General features: G+C 38.9%; 1 protein-coding gene across 2 annotated transcripts; it reads left to right on the forward strand.

Moving 5' to 3' along the window:
- The first annotated feature begins 917 nt into the window (after nt 1-917).
- Gnrhr (gonadotropin releasing hormone receptor) lies at nt 918-17,482 on the forward strand. Of its 2 annotated transcripts, none has more exons than XM_041671649.1 (3): nt 918-1,439; nt 15,091-15,307; nt 17,238-17,482. In XM_041671649.1, the coding sequence occupies exons 1-3, from the start codon at nt 918-920 to the stop codon at nt 17,480-17,482; spliced, it is 984 nt and encodes a 327-aa protein (XP_041527583.1). The 2 variants fall into 2 exon arrangements, with proteins under 2 accessions (XP_041527583.1, XP_041527584.1); XM_041671650.1 differs by having other exon boundaries at nt 918-1,438; nt 15,215-15,307; nt 17,238-17,265.
- The last annotated feature ends 1,778 nt before the right edge of the window (nt 17,483-19,260 follow it).

The following is a 19,260-nucleotide window of genomic DNA, read 5'->3' on the forward strand; positions in this document are numbered from 1 at the left end:
TCAATCTTGTGCAACCATAACAAGTACAATGTTTACAGAATTATAAAATCAAGGCAATTAACAAAAAATAAATTTACTATAATTTCAGCATGGATATTCTGATAATTTAAATGATTGATAAATGAATCTAAATTAATTTGTATTAGAATAGATTGCTTGCGACAGTTGAAGTACTAGCTTCATGCCTTGCGTAAGATAGTTTTAAGCTAACATATATACTCATTTGTGACTACTCGACAATGTTTATCTGAAAAACAATTGTTTTTCTGATGCCCAGGGGAGGACTGCCCCTTTCTGAGCCAATACAGTGGAGGGGTAGATTGGCAGGAGGTGGAGGGAAGAAAGGAGGAGGGAACGAGAGGAGAGAAGGGAGGAGAGGATATGGTCAGGTCATGAAATAAATAAATAGAATAAAAAAGAAAAACAATTATTTAGAGAAATGTGGTCTTCAAACAACAGACTTTTTAATTGGATCAGGGATTTTAAATTATTTTCTGTATTTCATGTGGCACCTGTCGATTCACAACAGTTTTTAGAAAATATATTCATTAAAGTTAATTGAAAAATAATATGAGTCACTTTTAACTTTAAAATTAGACTTCAAGTGTCCTTCTTCGCCTACGATAAAACACTCTGAAAAACAGGCCATCTGCTGAGGTGGTCCAATTACACTTGGCCTTCAGAGTGTGCTTGGCATCTTCTGTTAGCACTCTTTTAGATTACAAACCCACAAAACAAGTTCACCTTGATCTTTCACATTAAGTCCAGAGTATCTTAGGGAAAATCAATTTGACATAAATGTAACCCTGTGACGTTTCTGTCTAAAGAAGGCAGAAATAAAACAGCACTTTGTGTTCGGATAGGATAAAACATCAGAGGTACAGAGACTCTGCTCTTGAAGCCTGCCATTGAGGAATATGGCTAACAACGCCTCTCTTGAGCAGGACCAAAATCCTTGCTTGGCCATCAACAACAGCATCCCTTTGATACAGGGCAAACTCCCCACTCTAACCTTATCTGGAAAGATCCGAGTAACAGTGACTTTCTTCCTTTTTCTCCTCTCTACTGCCTTTAATGCGTCTTTCTTGATGAAGCTGCAGAAGTGGACTCAGAAGAGGGAGAAGGGGAAAAAGCTCTCAAGAATGAAGGTGCTCTTAAAGCATTTGACCTTAGCCAACCTGCTGGAGACTCTGATTGTCATGCCACTGGATGGCATGTGGAATATTACAGTACAGTGGCATGCTGGGGAGTTCCTCTGCAAAGTGCTCAGCTATCTGAAGCTCTTCTCTATGTATGCCCCAGCCTTCATGATGGTAGTGATTAGCCTGGACCGCTCCCTGGCCATCACTCGGCCCCTTGCTGTACAAAGCAAGAGCAAGCTTGAACAGTCCATGATCGGCCTAGCCTGGATTCTCAGTATTGTCTTTGCGGGACCACAGGTAAACCGTTACTCCTGAACTTGGGTGGATATGGTTATTTTGTATCTAACCTTGAGTCAAGAAAGTACCTGCTGTGTGGCCTTTAAGACCTAGTTTCTGGAAATCAGATAGTAGACTTTAACCCTGACCACTTTGTCTTCTCAGGCCAACTTCTTAACTTCTCTGAAGTTCTGTTGATTTATTCATAAAATGGGGGTAATTGCCTACTCCACAGGCTTTCATGATGATTAGATAAATAATGTATTAAAGTATCTAGAATTATTTGTACTGCATAGTTAATGCCCCGTAAAACCTCTTCTCAGCTGAATACATGCCAGTCCCTCTTTCTTTCCCATTCTTTCTCTCTCTTCTATAGACTTGAAAAAGTATCTTGCTATATGTTTCCAAGGCTGTTCTCAAACTTAAATTCTCCTGCCTCAGCTTCGCAAGCCACAGGGATTACAGGTGCACCCCCTTTATGCTCAATTTCTTTCTTGCCTTTTGCTCTGGTTGAAACATAATCAATAGTTAATTGAGAGAACGTTTAAGAGCTATGAAACTTTCATAGGTGGAAAATATTTAAACTTTTCTTACTTGGGATTTATTATGTACAAACTAAGAATTCTGTCACTGCAGCTGAGAAAGAATTATCTTGGTTGTTATGTTGCTCTTGGCTAATTATTCTGCAGAATTTGACTATTCAAACAGATTACTGAAGAAAACATGACAAAATTCTTGCAAATAATAAAGAGCCTATCATTAACAGAGGAATAAATTGACTTTATGCTGTCTAATGCTCTGTATGGTAAGCCAGGGTATAAGAACATCATAAGAAGTAAGAGTTCTTAAAATCCAGCAAAAGCATACCTGTAAAACCAGGAATCTGTCTAAACATTCTAAACTGTCCACGTGTCTAAAAACCAAAACAGCTGTGCAGAATTCATTAAGCATTGCAAGGCACCAAGTAAACATTTCTTCATTGAATTGCAAGGAAAAGTATTTAATTAGTATGTATCAAATGGCAGAAGAAAGGGGGAAATGGAAGGGCTTTTATTTACCTGGAGAAAGCCCAATTACTCTTGCATGGGCAATGCAAACCAAGACGAGGTTTCCCAGGCACATCTCTGGAAATGAGGTTACTAGCTAAGGTTTATGTTCGTGTATTTTCTGTTTTTCTTCTTTAAAGTATGAGCAATGCTTATTGGTTAGTTTTCTCAAAGATAAACACAAGTTAAGTCAATACAGAACCTGGTATTGACGAAACAATAAAACAGCCAGGGGCTAGTGGAGGGGAGGGTCATTCTTTGTGGAGAGAAAATGTATGTAAAACAAGTAGATATTAAAGACTTAAAGTACACAAGTGTAAGGAAGTAAGTTGAATATAAAATGATCATAAGAGGTTTATGGGAATGAAAACCTAGCGACTGGTCATATGTATTTTTCAGTGATGACTAAAGGGCACAAATACTTTTTGTGAGAAAATTGTTTGGTTGAAGTGAAAGCTCTGAAAAGTGAAGAACTGGATTGGTAGTCCCCCTCTTTCTGTGAGCTGAGAGCATACGATGTGGTACTGTATTTGTCATGTAGAAATGTATGATTGTTGTACTATTAAGTTAATATTTATAAACTAATCAGATAGATACTTAGCAGAATACAAAATTTAAAATTATTAGTTTGTATAATTTTATTCGTTTATGCTATCAATTTAAAAACAATGCTAGGCATTGGGATACATACTTTTCATAACATCTTTAGTATGAAGAGACAAGGGGGCTACAAGTTCAATGCCAGCCAAGGTTATATGGAAAGTCAAACTCAGAAAAATACTGGGATGCAGCTCAGTGGTATAACCTGTAGTGGGAAGGGTTGCTTGTTCTTCCCTGCCACCCAGCCACAAAATAACCACTCAGAAAACCATAGTATTTGCAATACTCTTTGGCCAATAGCCAAAGCTTAAGCTTATTTCTGGCTAAACTCATATCCTAAATTAACCCATCTCTATTGTTCTGTGTCTCATCACATGGCAGTGGCTTACCAACTAAAGTTCCCAGTGATTGTCTCAGGCGGTAGATATATGGCTTCTCTCTGACTCTGCCCTAATTTTTTCCAGCATTCAGCCTAGCTTTTCCTGCCTACCTAAATTCTGCCTTACTATAGGTCCAAAGCAGTTTCTTTATTCACTAATGGTAATCACAGCACACAGAGGGGACTCCCACATCAATAATCATCCTTGCCTGAAAACCTACAGTCCAGTCCAAGCACTGATGAATGAAATATAATTAATTAATTTTTAAAGACATAACAATAAAATATTTGATCTATAAGCTAAAGAGAAAAATACCTTTAATTATAGAAGGCTTTGATATACTCAAAAAGCCTTAAATTTGTGTGAAAGACACATAGTCTTTATAGGTTCTATGTAATGAAAAAAAACTATAGCATTTAAAACTTAATTGTCAAATAATAATTGTGCATATCCATATGACATAATGTGACATTTTGATACATCACATTTTGTAAAAATTACATGGGGAAAATAGAATAATTATAATTTCAATCTAAAGTAACTTTTTGGGGTTTTTCAAGACAGGGTTTCTCTGTGTAACAGCCCTAACTATCCTAGAATTAGCTCTTATAGACCAGGCTGGCCTCGAACTTACAGAAACCTGCCTACCTCTGCATCCCGAGTGCTGGGATTAAAGGTGTGCACCACCACCACCCGGCCTAAGGTGACTTTTTAAAACAAAAATATTTCAACAAAATATATGCAGGTTCAAATAGAGTAGAACAAGACAAAGAATAGTTTTGAATCATTTAGCAATAATGTGATGAAACTGAGGTGTGGATGATAACAGGGAAATCAAACACTCTGCTGACATGCCCTGAAACACTCCATGGGCTTTATCTTTTCGTTTGTTTGACAGAAGATTTTATGTATCCCAGGATGACCTCAGATTAGTTATGTAGCAGAAGATGACCTTGAACTTCTGATCCTCCTGCCTCTATTTTCTGTGTGTAGGGATTATAGGTCTAGAATAGCACGTGCAGTTCACATAATGATGGAGATCAAACTCAAAGCTTTGTGCCTGCTAGCCATCCCCTTTCAGCTATATGACTTTAAGAATGTCACTTAACTAAGTTTAAAAGGGTAATTAAAAGCCTGGTGTGGTAGTGTATTCTTTTAATACCAACACCTAGGAGGCAAGGTGGTGGGATAAAAAAAATTAGGGCAACCGTGGCTAGATGGCCCAAAACAAAAAATATATAAATTCATAAGGCATGTTAAGAATAGGTAATATTATATATAAAACTACCCACTATCACTTTTTTTATTTTAAAGATTAGGTTATTATTTATATCTGTCTATCCCTTTTTCTTCTCTTCATAATAAAGTTATGTACACTTTCTTAAGACATACAAAGCTACACTACTCACTGAACACTACTTGTGCGAGAACATGATAACAGAGGTCTTAAAATGACCGTTTTTAAAAGTAAGTTTGAAGAGGAAAAAAAAAGAAAAGGGAGACAGGGAAGAAGATATTCCAGCAAGCAAGTCTTGGGAGGAGCTCAGATTTATGACCAAACATTTCCTAATTTAGGTGTGGCTGAACTTAATTAAAATCACATTCCTTAAAGAGAGTCATCTAAGACCACAGAGTGCAGAGTCGCAGGAAGAGTTGATGTTCCTGGCTTATCTGGTTCATGTGGAGTAGTAACAAAACAACTTCTAAATTCTATAGTTAACACAAGCCTGTAGGCAAGAAACACGGGACACTCCTTAGTTTTTGGAGTAAGGAAGCATGGCTTGAAGCATGTGGAGACTTGCCTTGACACATGAGCTAATTCACTGAGTAAAATGCACTTCTGAACTTGACAAACAGCTTAGATTCAATAAATAGTTAACCTCCCGTGAGCAATACTCTAAACATTGTTTAAAGCACAGGAGTAGTGGCTACACTCAGCAATAGCAATAATAATCATATGTTAAATAATAGTTGAAAATAAACATATGTGTCAGAATTGTGTGAAATGTCTCTGTATGCAATATTACAAGAATGTTCCCTACAACACTATAAATTATGTATATTATTCTTATTTCTATAAGAAGAAAATGAGCCAATGAATATTATATGGGATGCCTAGGGTATGTCTTATGAGTGGAAATGTCAATATAAAACAGTTAATTCTATAGACAAGGTTTAAATCACACAACTCCGTTTTATTTATAGAGCTATTTACCCATCTATATCTAAGAATCTAATTAATATTAGACATAGTTAAGAGCTAAGCATAAAAATTATATTACATTGCATGTGCATGAAGATCTTTGCTCATAGGATATAGAAATAAACATATAAAGATACAAATATAACTTGCTTAGTGCATTTGTGATATATATATATATATATATATATATATATATATATATATATATGGAGAGAGAGAGAGAGAGAGAGAGAGAGAGAGAGAGGCAGACAGACAGACAGATAGATATACATGATTTTAAGGATGAACACTTTCTTGGTATTGGATACCACTTAGAGGGTTCAACCCTTGTAAAGACAAGTGCTCCCTCTCTCGGTTGTTAATTGCCTGTAGTTCCTTGTCTAGGAGTGAGACCTATGAGTTTTTCCCTTCTATTTTGTGTGTCTACAAATACCATTTTCCAGGTGTTTTTAATGCAGCTCTATTGCTGAGGTATCATGAAGCAGTGACCCTATCATTTCGAGAAGACAAACGCTCACAACAGACTGCCTGGCCCTTCATTTTTCCTAAGGGAATATCAAAACTAAGAATCAGGATTAGAACAGTTTGTGACACACTGGTTGAGATCTAGCACTCAGAAGCAGAGTTCTCGGGAGTCAAGTCTAGCTTGACTCTGGAGGCCTCAGCATATGTCCACAGTCCTCTTTGTGAGTAGACAAACCTGAATTTTGGCCTGAGCCCTCTCCTGTATTCCAGTTTCTCTGTTTACCAAAACCCAAAACCCAACCGGTATATGTGGGATACCCGTAATCTCAACATCTGGGAGATGGAGACAAAGATGAGATGCCAAAGGTCACTCTTGCCAATACTGGATATTCTAGGCCTTACAGACTGTCTAAAACCAACCCAAACACTAGAAACCTGGAGTTCCCTTCGTGACTCAGGGCTTTGCATTGGTTGTTCCCGCAATTAATGTCCAGTGCACGGACAGTGAGCACACAGGACTAACACAGTAGTTGATATTCTAAGGTCAGGGATCAGGGAATGGTGCCCACAAGCATTCGTGGGCCACTTATACCCAGAGGTTTTAACTACTAAACTCTACTACAACGGGCAGTTCTATCCCATAGGAAAGAGAAGTTTAAAGTAGCAAATTTACATATGGGGGCATACAATATGTGCTTATCAGTGTATGATTAAACATTTATGGATACAAAGAAAATTTGTGTGCCTCACTTTTTATAATAATGATGATTGAAATGTATCCAGTGTTAGCTTTGTGGACACTATTCCAGGGGTTTTGCATAAAACAACTCAGTTGTCATGACATCAATGAAAAGAAGATTCTGTTATGATCTGTACTTTATAGCTGATTACATTTAAGAAAATTTAGTCTGTGCAATAGTTGGTTTGGTAAAGTATGGATAGAAGATCATAAGCTAATAAGTAAGCATCTTCAATTGCTTCCAAAGACAGTAAACAGAATGTTCTTGATTATGGAAAAATGAAACAAATACTGATAAGAGCAAGAGTCACAGATAAAGGAGGAAAAGGTAAACAGAAATTGAAGAAAGAATCCAAGGGCAAAGGAACCACTAAAAGCAAAGTAGATCCTCATATTAGCCACTCAGATGAACACAGTGCAGAAAACAAAATAAACAGAGCCAAGCTAAAGTAAATTAATTTATGGGTAAGATTCTGAATCCTCGTGTGCTTTCCTGAACTTCTGGTTTTATTCAAATTAATCAGTCAAGCAATAACGCCACAGTATTTACCAAATTCCCAGATATGGACGAAATATCATATTCTAAGAAGGAGGAAGTATCATCAATGGTTTGCAAAGAAGGGAAACGATGTTCTTGGTTAAGGCAAAATAAACTCTGATAAAAACAAGACAAGTGTGTGTGTGTGTGTGTGTGTGTGTGTGCGCGCGCGCGCGCGCGCGCGCTGATCTACTTTAAAACTACAGTTTAAATAAATTCAAGCTGGAAAGTATGGGACAGGGAAAAGTTGACCAGGATCTTAAACTAAAGTTAGCTGACTTGTTAGGGTTTCTTGGTTTTGAGACTGATGGTAGTATGATCCTTTGTCGCCCCCTAGTGGATTAAATTACTTGATTTTTTTTCTACTTGATAAAAGATCTCAAATTGAGAAATCAATAATGTAATTGCAAATATAAGATCAAGTTTCTTTCTCTACCAAGAAACTATTTCAGAATATTTTCAAATAAGCACACTCCACTCCTAGTCCATATCCTCCTAAAGTAGAGAAATTCAGGACCAACTGTCATGTAAACTAAAATATCTTGTTCAATGAGGAAAAAAAAAAGAGTATTTATTAGTCATCATTTGATAATAACAAAAGTATTTGTTTCATATTTAGTTGTTTTAGATTTAAAAAATCTGGATAATGCTGTACAGTAAAATGAAGTTTCTCCAGAACACAATAGGAAATAACAAGATAAGAAATGTGTTTCATGAGTCAGAGATAAAGGATGAGAGGTCACTACAATTTATTTACTGGTTTATTTGTTCTTCAAGACTCTTATCGGTGTGCGGTAATGCTCATGGAGGCCACAAGAGGATACTAGATTACTGAAGCTAAAACTACAGGCAGCTGTGAGGCAACATACTTGGGTGCTAGAAACCAAACTCAGGCATTCTGGAGGAACAGAAAGCACTTGTAAGGGTTGAGCCAAGACGCCTGCCCTGAATTTATTCTTGAAAATGACTTACAATATTTTCATTGATAGGTTGTAGTTGTGGTTTCTAAAGTCTTAAAATAAAGATAACATTTTAAAAGATTTTGCACTCAGATCAAAGATGTTAGAACTATACAAAGTTTTCTTAGATACCTTTAACCCATCCATCACCAAATATTAGCATTTTCTTGTTTGCTGTTGTTTTAGTTACTGTTCCATTGCTGTAAAGAGACACTATGGCCAAGGCAACTCTGATGAAAGAAAGCATTGATGCGGGGGGCTTGCTTATAGTTTTAGAGGTTCACCCACGATCATTGTGGCAGGAAGCAAACAGGCACAGTGCTGAAGCAGTAGCTGAGAACGAGAGAGAGAGAGAGAGAGAGAGAGAGAGAGAGAGAGAGCATCCTCCAATGCAAGCACACCTCCTAGTCCTTCCAAGCAGTTCAACTGAGGAGGAAACATTCAAATATATGAGCCTATGATAGGCACTCTCAAACTGCAAGGGTTGTCTTCACTTTTAAATGGTTTTTGGCTTTGGTTTTGAGTTCTTATTTATTTATTTATTTATTTACTTATTTACTTATGTTGGTTTTTTTTTTTTTTTTTTTTGAGACAGAGTTTGACTGTGTAACAGCCCTAGATGTCCTGGAACTAGATTTGGTAGACCAGGCTGGCCTCGAACTCACAGAGATCTGCCTGCCTCTGCCTCCCGAGGGCTGGGATTAAGGGCAAGCACCACCACTACCCAGGCTTTTCTAAATGTTTTTTGAGTTCTTTAAAAGTTGGAGATAAGGGCTAGAGAGATGGCTCAGTGGTTAAGAGCACTGACTGCTCTGGCAGAGGTCCTGAGTTCAATTCCCAGCAGCCACATGGTGGCTCACAACCATCTATAATGAGATCTGGCGCCCTCTTCTGGCCTACAGGCAGGATACTGTATGAATAAATAAATAAATAAATAAATAAATAAATAAATAAATAAATAAATCTTTATTTAAAAAGTTGGAAATAAGGCATTTCTTTACCAGTTTGAACTTGTTTGAGAGATCTCATACACCCAAAAACAGGCACATCAAAATCAGGAAATTAGTATTAATGGAATGCTATCATTTAATCCACATACCCTATTGAAATTGCATTTGTAGATGCTGAAAAAGCATTTGACAAAATTCAACATCCATTTATGTTAAAAGTCTTGGAGAGATTAGGGATACAAGGGTCATACCTAAATATAATAAAAGCTATATACAGCAAGCCGACAGCTAACATCAAATTAAACGGAGAGAAACTCAAAGCCATCCCACTTAACTCAGGAACACGACAAGTCTGTCCACTCTCCCCATACCTCTTCAATATAGTGCTTGAAGTTCTAGCAATAGCAATAAGACAACATAATGGAATCAAGGGGATTCGAATTGGAAAGGAAGAAGTTAAACTTTCGTTATTTGCAGATGATATGATAGTGTACATAAGCGACCCCCAAAACTCCACCAAAGAACTCCTACAGCTGATAAACAGCTTTAGTAATGTGGCAGGATACAAGATCAACTCCAAAAAATCAGTCGCCCTCTTATACACAAAGGATATGGAAGCAGAGAGGGAAATCAGAGAAGCTTCACCATTCACAATAGCCAAAAACAGCATAAAATATCTTGGGGTACATCTAACCAAGGAAGTGAAAGATCTATTTGACAAGAACTTTAAGGCATTGAAGAAAGAAATTGAAGAGGATACCAAAAAATGGATGGACCTCCCTTGCTCTTGGATTGGTAGGATCAACATAGTAAAAATGGCAATTCTACCAAAGGCTATTTATAGATTCAATGCAATCCCCATCAAGATCCCATCAAAATTCTTCACAGATCTGGAGAGGACAATAATCAACTTTATATGGAAAAACAAAAAACCCAGGATAGCCAAAACAATCCTATACAATAAAGGATCTTCTGGAGGCATTACCATCCCTGACTTCAAACTCTATTACAGAGCTACAGTAATGAAAACAGTGTGGTACTGGCATAAAAACAGAGAAGTCGACCAATGGAATCGTATAGAAGACCCGGATTTTATCCCACAAACCTATGAACACCTGATTTTCGATAAAGGAGTTAAAAGTATAAAATGGAAGAAAGAAAGCATCTTCAACAAATGGTGCTGGCACAACTGGATGTCATCTTGTAGAAGAATGAAAATAGACCCTTATCTATCACCGTGCACAAAACTCAAGTCCAAATGGATTAAAGACCTCAATATCAGCCCGAACACACTGAACCTGATAGAAGAGAAAGTGGGAAGTACCCTACAGGAGCTGGGCACAGGAGATCGCTTCCTATGTATAACCCCAGAAGCACAGACATTAAGGGCAACATTGAATAAATGGGACCTACTTAAACTGAGAAGCTTCTGTAAAGCAAAGGACATAGTCAATAAGACACAAAGGCAACCTACTGATTGGGAGAAGATCTTCACCAACCCCACAACAGACAAAGGTCTGATCTCCAAAATATATAAGGAACTCAAGAAACTAGACTTTAAAATGCTAATTAACCCAATTAAAAAATGGGGCACTGAACTGAACAGAGAATTCTCAGCAGAGGAAGTTCAAATGGCCAAAAGACACTTAAAGTCGTGCTCAACTTCCTTAGCAATCAGGGAAATGCAAATCAAAACAACTTTGAGATATCATCTTACACCTGTCAGAATGGCTAAAGTCAAAAACACCAAGGATAACCTTTGCTGGAGAGGCTGTGGAGGAACGGGTACCCTCATCCATTGCTGGTGGGAATGCCATCTTGTGCAACCACTGTGGAAGTCAGTGTTTCGGTTTCTCAGGAAATTCGGGATCAACTTACCCCTGGACCCAGCAATACCACTCCTGGGAATATACCCAAGAGATGCTCTACCATATGACAAAAGCATTTGTTCAACTATGTTCATAGCAGTATTATTTGTAATAGCCAGAACCTGGAAACAACCTAGATGCCCTTCAATGGAAGAATGGATGAAGAAAGTATGGAATATATACACGCTAGAGTACTACGCTGCGGTAAAAAACAATGACTTCTCGAATTTTGCAGGCAAATGGATGGAAATAGAAAACACTATCCTGAGTGAGGTGTCCCAGACCCAAAAAGATGAACATGGGATGTACTCGCTCATAATTGGTTTCTAGCCATAAATTAGCGCCACGGAGTCTACAATAGGTGAACCTAAAGAAGCTAAGTAAGAAGGTGAACCCAAGGAAAAACATATAGTTATCCTCTTGGCTAAGGGAAGTAGACCCAATTGCCGGGGAGAAAATTAGGATCTTGGGGGTGGGGTGGGATGGGGGTAAGGGGAGATGGGGAGAGAAAAGGTAGAAGGGAAGGAGGGGGGATTTGGGGAATCAGGAGAATTGGGATAAAGGAAAGGTGGATAGGGGAGCACGGAACCACAATTCTTAGTTAAGGGAACCACTTTAGGGTGAGCAAGAGATTTGACCCTAGAGGGGCTCCCAAGTGCCCAACATGAGGTTCCCAGTTAGTTCCTTGGGTAGCTGAGGATTGGGAACCTGAAATGACCCTATCCGAGAGCAATACTGACGAATATCTTGCATATCATCATAGAACCTTCATCTGGTGATGGATGGAGACAGAGACAGAGACCCACACTGGAGCACTGGACTGAGCTCCCAAGGTCCCAATGAGGAGCAGAAGGAGGGAGAACATGAGCAAAGAAGTCGGGACCACGAGGCGTGCACCCACCCACTGAGACAGTGGAGCTGATCTACTGGGAGCTCACCAAGGCCAGCTGGACTGTGACCGAAAAAGCATGGGATAAAACCGGACTCTCTGAACATGGCGAACAATGAGGGCTGATGAGACGCCAAGGACAATGGCACGGGGTTTTGAGCCTACTTAATGTGCTGGCTTTGTGGAAGCCTAGCCAGTTTGGATGTTCACCTTCCTAGATATGGACGGAGGGGGGAGGACCTAGGACTTACCACAGGGCAGGGAACCTGGACTGCTCTGTGGACTGGAGAGGGAGGGGGAGAGGAGTGGGGGGAGGGGTAGAAGGGTGGGAGGAGGGGGAGAAGGGTGGGAGGAGGGGGAGGGAAATGGGAGGCTGGGAGGAGGTGGAAACTTGTTTTTTGTTTATGTTTTTTTTTCTTCTTTTCTTAATAAAAAAAATTATTTAAAAAAAAAAAAATAAGTAAATTCTCCTGTTTCCCCAGGTCCCCCCTCCTTCCCTTCTACCTTTTCTCTCCCCATCTCCCCTTACCCCCATCCCACCCCACCCCCAAGATCCCATTTTCTCCCCGGCAATTTGGTCTACTTCCCTTAGCCAAGAGGATAACTATATGTTTTTCCTTGGGTTCACCTTCTTAGTTAGCTGGACTGTGACCGAAAAAGCATGGGATAAAACCGGACTCTCTGAACATGGCGAACAATGAGGGCTGATGAGACGACAAGGACAATGGCACGGGGTTTTGATCCTACTTAATGTGCTGGCTTTGTGGGAGCCTAGCCAGTTTGGATGTTCACCTTCCTAGATATGGACGGAGGGGGGAGGACCTAGGACTTACCACAGGCAGGGAACCCGGACTGCTCTGTGAACTGGAGAGGGAGGGGGAGAGGAGTGGGGGGAGGGGGAGAAGGGTGGGAGGAGGGAGAGAAGGGTGGGAGGAGGGGGAGGGAAATGGGAGGCTGGGAGGAGGTGGAAACTTGTTTTTTTTGTTTATGTTTTTTTTTCTTCTTCTTCTTTTTTCAATTAAAAAAAAAGAACAAAAGGACACATGAAAATAAATAAATAAATAAATAAATTGCAATGAAAAAAAATAAGTAAAAAATGTTATACAATATATTTTGATCATGTGTTGTCTTTCCCCAATTCCTCCTAGACCTTCCCCAATTTCTGCCCTTTTAACAAAAGCAAACCCAAAGTTATATAGTGGTTACAATGCTGTCACCTAGGTCTCCTTTGCTGGAACCATTCTTGTCTTCCTCCGTGTCTCATAAGATTGACATTTTTGAAGTGTATCAGCTTAGGTTTATCTTAGCTTTCTCGGAGCTGTATCTTAATTAAACATACTAATGATGTAATGCTGGTCCATCTCAATGCACTGTCTAAGAAAGCAAATGATGTCAACGGGTCCCATTATCTATAATGTTAATTGCATGGATATCTCTTCATTTATAAAGTTATTTTACTCTTTATGATGAGTAAGTGTCTAGCAGGTACATGCTTTGATGCTTTTCACTGTCCTATTCTCAAGCTTTCACTGATTATTCTTACCAACTATTGGTGAATTTTGCTGAAGTTGGTAAGTAGCATTATAGTGATTAGCAAAAAAAAAAAAAAAAAAAAACCTCACTTTTCCCCCTTTACTTATTAGTTAACATTCTATATTAAGGAAATGTTCTTAATTATGCTCATTTTATGGTTGTGTAATTTATATCCACAAGGATTCATGAACTTGCTTTATTGGATAGTTTGTCACTGTTTTTGTTTGTTTGTTTTAAAACAGGGTCTTGCTGTGTAGCTTTGGCTGGCCTGGAACTTATAGACATTTGCCTGCCTCTGGCTCCTGATGCTGGGATGAAAGGAGTGTGCCACTACATTCTGCTTTTATCATTACTTTTCACTAGTTTCCTTCTTGTATTTTGATGATTAAACTTTCTCAGACTTATCTAACTAATCAGTGAACTAATTAGCCTCTCCTTTATATTTGGGTCTTCTCTGAACAGCTCTAGACTCTGGCAGTCAACTGAAGAACATACTGTACTTTGTCTATTGGGATAATACTCAATGAGTGCTTGATCCTTTCGGTAAAGAAAGGAATTTAGAAGCCAAGATACATCATTTCTAGGCTCTCCTCAAGGGCAGGGCTGAAAATAAATATAGACAAGCAAATACACAGACATATACAGGGCGTAGGGGTGACAAAAGGACAAAGTCAAAGAGCTAGATGAAGCTGTGGTCTTTTGAAGATGGAAGCACATCTTTAGCGGACACATGTGGGAAGCTTCCCAGGAGCCTTAGTTCGGGGTGTTTAAACCCAAAGGGGTTTTCTTATCCCAGGAGGTACAGCCACTGAGAGACAATGGTAGTTGTTTTGTTTGCCTCGGTGCTGACTTCTTCCTGAGACTGCTCAGGGTGACATTCATGAGTGAACTCACGGCTATCATCCAGTTATAATCCAGGTGTTGTACTGAAATATGGTACTAGGTTCTATACTAACTCTTCAGGATATGAGAAACACGAATGGGTCTTATATTTTACCAGCCCTTCTTCCAATGCCACTGCTCATGTCTATTTCTCATTCAATATTATCAGCGTGGAAGCCTCTAAACCACTCACACATTTTGACCACTTAAAAAAGCATAGCATATTATTAGACCTTTCAATGTTTAAACCAAATTTAATACCTATGTTTATGGATGCAGTCTAAAAGTCACAGTTTTAAACACAGTGGATATAGAATGAACAAAATCACTTTCAACAAGGCTGCTCGGCATAACTATAGGGGAACTGGAAGGGCAAGTGAGGCGTAAGTCTTTAAGTGTTCGCTGTTTTTCAAGGCCAAAATAGTTCCACCAATTACAGAGTTCTACAGGTCATCCAAACTAACACAAATGTACTTCATGCAAACCTCTCTCACACGTTTCAGTATAATGGTCAAAATGTCAAGGAACTTAGAAATTGTTTTAGGTCGGAGGAAGAGTGGCACGAGAGAAAGAACCCTTTTGGGAAAAGACACATAAACTTTTCCTTGTTTTTTCCACAGTTATATATTTTCAGGATGATCTACCTTGAAGATGGCTCTGGGCATGCGGTTTTTTCTCAGTGTGTGACACACTGCAGTTTTCCACGATGGTGGCACCAAGCCTTTTACAACTTTTTCACCTTCGGCTGCCTCTTCATTTTCCCTCTTCTCATCATGCTCGTGTGCAATGCCAAAATCATCTTCACCCTCACACGGGTCCTTCAACAAAGCCCACGCAGTAAGTAGTCCTTAGATTTGAATAATAATTGTAGGTATACAATATTTCTTGGATTTTATTGAGTCTTTGAGGATTTCCCATCATTCATTCCTATCCCACTTATTTCCCCATCTTGCCACATCTACCCCCTGCCCTTGCAACTTTCCCCAAAGCAAAACCAAAATTTTATTTTTTATTTTTTTTTTAATTTATTTATTTATTAAGGATTTCTGCCTCGTCCCCACAACCGCTTCCCATTTCCCTCCCCCTCCCCCGATCAAGTCCCCCCCCCCCCTCATCTGCTCGAAGAGCAATCAGGGTTCCCCAAACTAAACAAACAAAACAAGAGAGAGAAGAATCTTGTCATAGAAGCTGTAGTGTCTCCCATTGAGTCCCACAGTTTACCCTTGAATTCATTCATCTTTCCTCGCAAGTCTTCATTGCCAGGAGTCATTGGTCTGGCTGGAGGCCTCTGGCTTCTACACCACTGACAATGGGCTCTCACTAGGCTCCTCTTTGGGTATCCTGTTATTGTACTGTGTCCTGGAGATCCTGTTTTATTGCATCTGTAGGTTCATCCCCATTCATGCTCCAACAGTTCATAAATGAGGTGGATATTTGGGTGGACCAACTCAAGCCTCGTTCTGGGACTGAGTGGTAGCTAGGTTGGTCAGCCCACAAGCTTTCCCCCATCCCTACACAGGCAAGCTTTTCCATCACAGCATAGGCTAGCTCATCCAATGCAGCCTACAGCAAGGAGCAGAGCCAGTTCTCCTGCTCTGAGGTCACCAGTTTTAGCCTACTTACCTGCTCTCAGGTCACCAGATCCAGCCTACTCATACTCCCACCACTAAGGCCACCTCTACTAACAAACAATATTTAAATAGCAACACTCAGGCAGAGGGGTAGTGTATTAGATACTGTGTCAAGGAGTTAATAAATTTTAGGTCATTTAATAATTCACAAGCACCCCTTGGAATGATATTTTTACAATATATTCAATTTATAATGAGATCTGCTAACAACATCTCATGTTCCCATTTTCCACCACAGAACAAAACAAGCAAGGGCAGAGGGGAGAGACTCAAAAGTCTCCACACCTTCTTGAGGACTTATGCACAGCTAATAATTGATCAGGAATGGAAGAGACACTTTCTTCAGTGGTGTAGCCACTTCTTAAGATGCTATTATTCCTATAAGCAAACTTGATGAAATTCATTAGGTCATTCAAAAAGGGGTATGAAAGTAGAAATGGGATTGGCTGGGAAGAAGAGACAGGAGTAAGAAGGAGACAAGGGATCTATGGAGGAGGGTATGATCCAAATAGCAGATAGATAGATAGATAGATAGATAGATAGATAGATAGATACATACATACATACATACATACATACATGGTATTTGGATATAGCTATGTATATGTATTAAATGGATAAGTTATTGTTGTGTCAACACACAATAACTTGTAAATTTGTAATTAACAAATACAAATAAAAAAATTTTAAAGGAAGAAAGGATAATTATTCCATTAAAACTCAGGATAAGCACTGAAAATGTGCTCCTTCTGGGCTAATACACCAAATATCTAATATATAGAATACAGCAAACAACCAATTTTTTATTTAGTTGTGTGAATACCACCATTTTTCAAACCCTTCTTGGTTTAATTTTAAGAAAACTCTACTCTCCATTCTTTCCTAAAGGAAACCCTGGTCTAAAAGCCTATTTGCTGCTCTGCTGAGACACTTTCTTTACATAGCCCAGGCTAGCTTCTGCCTTTGCTCCCTTGGTAGGAGTATTACAAATGAGCACTTCCACACCTGGTTGGGGTAGTATAGGAATCTTTTTAAGTAAGTTATCATTATTGGAGTTGTAGAATTAATGACTCTTTCTTTCATTTTTATTATTGTGAGGAAGCTGACTTTAAACACTCTTTCTCTTTATCTAACAGAACTGCAGCTGAATCAGTCCAAGAATAACATCCCAAGAGCACGGCTGAGAACGCTAAAGATGACAGTCGCGTTTGCCACCTCGTTCATTGTCTGCTGGACTCCTTATTATGTCCTAGGAATTTGGTACTGGTTTGATCCTGAAATGTTAAACAGGGTGTCAGATCCTGTTAATCACTTCTTCTTTCTCTTTGCTTTTCTAAACCCATGCTTTGACCCACTTATATATGGATATTTCTCTTTGTAATTGGTCGACTACACAAGAATGACTATTGAAGCAAGGTAATTAATTTCACCAGTTGAGAATAAGCTCAAATTTTGCAACACACCTATATACAAGCAAAGCCGGGTTAAGCTTAGGTTGTCAACCTTGCTCTTGTAGACAGTTTCATCAGAGCCTCAGACGAAAGAAAAAGATCCTCAAAAATACTGAAATTTGTCCTTAATTGTGAGCTTCTAGACTAACCTCTGCCTTGACTGATGTTTTATTGCATAAGAGTTGGGCTTCTTTTCTCTTCCTCTTTTAATAATGATAATGTATAAATACATTACATCCTAATGTAAAAACAACTACATCCTAAGGTTAAAAAGTACCAGAAAGCAGGCTACAAAACCATAACATACGGTCTCAGGGACCAGCCTCTAGCAGCACAGGACTTTGAGAGGAATCCACGGAGTCACCATAAACTAGACTTATTTATCTGAGAGGGTTTAGGGGAAAAGACACTCACACACTCTCTGGATGGCTTCCTTCTTTATTTTTTGTTCTTTCTCTATTCTTTCTCTACTGTGTACAGTCTCTACAGCTTATATACTCCAACAAAGTTTTTTTCGGGCAATATAGGAATTGCTATGTGGTTACATTCTGTTTTTCAAATGAATGATTACAATGAATACAAAAAAAAGTAAAAATCAGCATGTTTTCCATATCCCTTACATGATTAAACATTTTACAAACAATTTCAAGAACATATATTCATACCCAAGCAACTTGTTGTAGATTAACTGTTTGGGCAAGCAAAGTGTTCTTGTCAGATCTTGTCCTGGCAGGCTGCATTTTGCAGTTACAAAGAAAGGGACAATTATATTATGACTTATCTTAAAAGGTAATCTTATATGGATTAAAAAATCTTAAAGGAATCACAAACTTAACCTTTATAAATGAGAAAGAATCAGTCAGCTCTACTTTCAATCTTTAGGGTGCATACCAACTTATCAAGAGTTGTTTTTTTCTAATATCAGGAGACTAAAAGCAGAAATGGGTATACAGAATGAATCATCATTTTTGATCATCAACCAAACCTAGCAAGAAGAGCACATCAGCCAGTAATAACTGGGCTGCTTTGTTCTTGTTCCCTGACCTTAAAGAGTTCCGCATTCAACCATGTGCTTTTCTAAAACTTTAGACTGTCTTCTTGGGTTTTTCACCTCAAAGTTATTCAACAAAAACATCTTAGTCTAACTTCGTTATTTTCACAGCTTTGTTTCAGCTGTGATGCACTCTGAGACCTGTAAACACACCTTCTGACGTTAAGGTTAAAAGAATTTAAACGAGCTGGACTCAATTGTTAGTCATTAACTTGAGCGACAGTCCATCCAGCTCCTTAGGTGAGACTCACAGACCTTATTCATCAAAACTCTGTATAAGCTATCATTGTTATGAAATTAGTACAGCTTAGGAAGGGGTCATCTTCTTGACAATCCACAGGTAAAAATACCAAGTAGAATGGGAAGTTTCCAAAAGATAAACACACTACATTATGAGCAGTGGAGATCTCTCCACGTTCACTCATACCATGCTAGATATCAAAGAAACAGAGCTTCAGCAAACACGTAAAGGCACAGAAGCAAAAGACATTCTAGAAGCTGCAGTCTCACGGCCTCGCCTAGACGAGATTGACCCATCAGAGGATTCCCTTCTGCTGGCTGACACCTGGAACTTCAGCTGCAACTCACTGCTCCTCAGGCATGGCCAACGTCAACAACATACTCATAACATCAGCATGGTTTAGGGAGTTTTTTTTT

This window comes from Microtus oregoni, unplaced genomic scaffold (genome assembly GCF_018167655.1).
Source record: "Microtus oregoni isolate MIOR12 unplaced genomic scaffold, Mior012 000021F_ref0000039, whole genome shotgun sequence".
Classification (NCBI taxonomy): Eukaryota; Metazoa; Chordata; class Mammalia; order Rodentia; family Cricetidae; genus Microtus; species Microtus oregoni.

Bases quoted from the DNA above. Each gene is read 5' to 3' on its own strand.
- Gnrhr (XM_041671649.1), top strand. From the start codon at position 918: ATGGCTAACAACGCCTCTCTTGAGCAGGACCAAAATCCTTGCTTGGCC. The intron at 1,440-15,090 runs GTAAACCGTTAC...TTTTTTCCACAG, and splicing joins TTGTCTTTGCGGGACCACAG to TTATATATTTTCAGGATGAT. The intron at 15,308-17,237 runs GTAAGTAGTCCT...TTTATCTAACAG, and splicing joins CCTTCAACAAAGCCCACGCA to AACTGCAGCTGAATCAGTCC.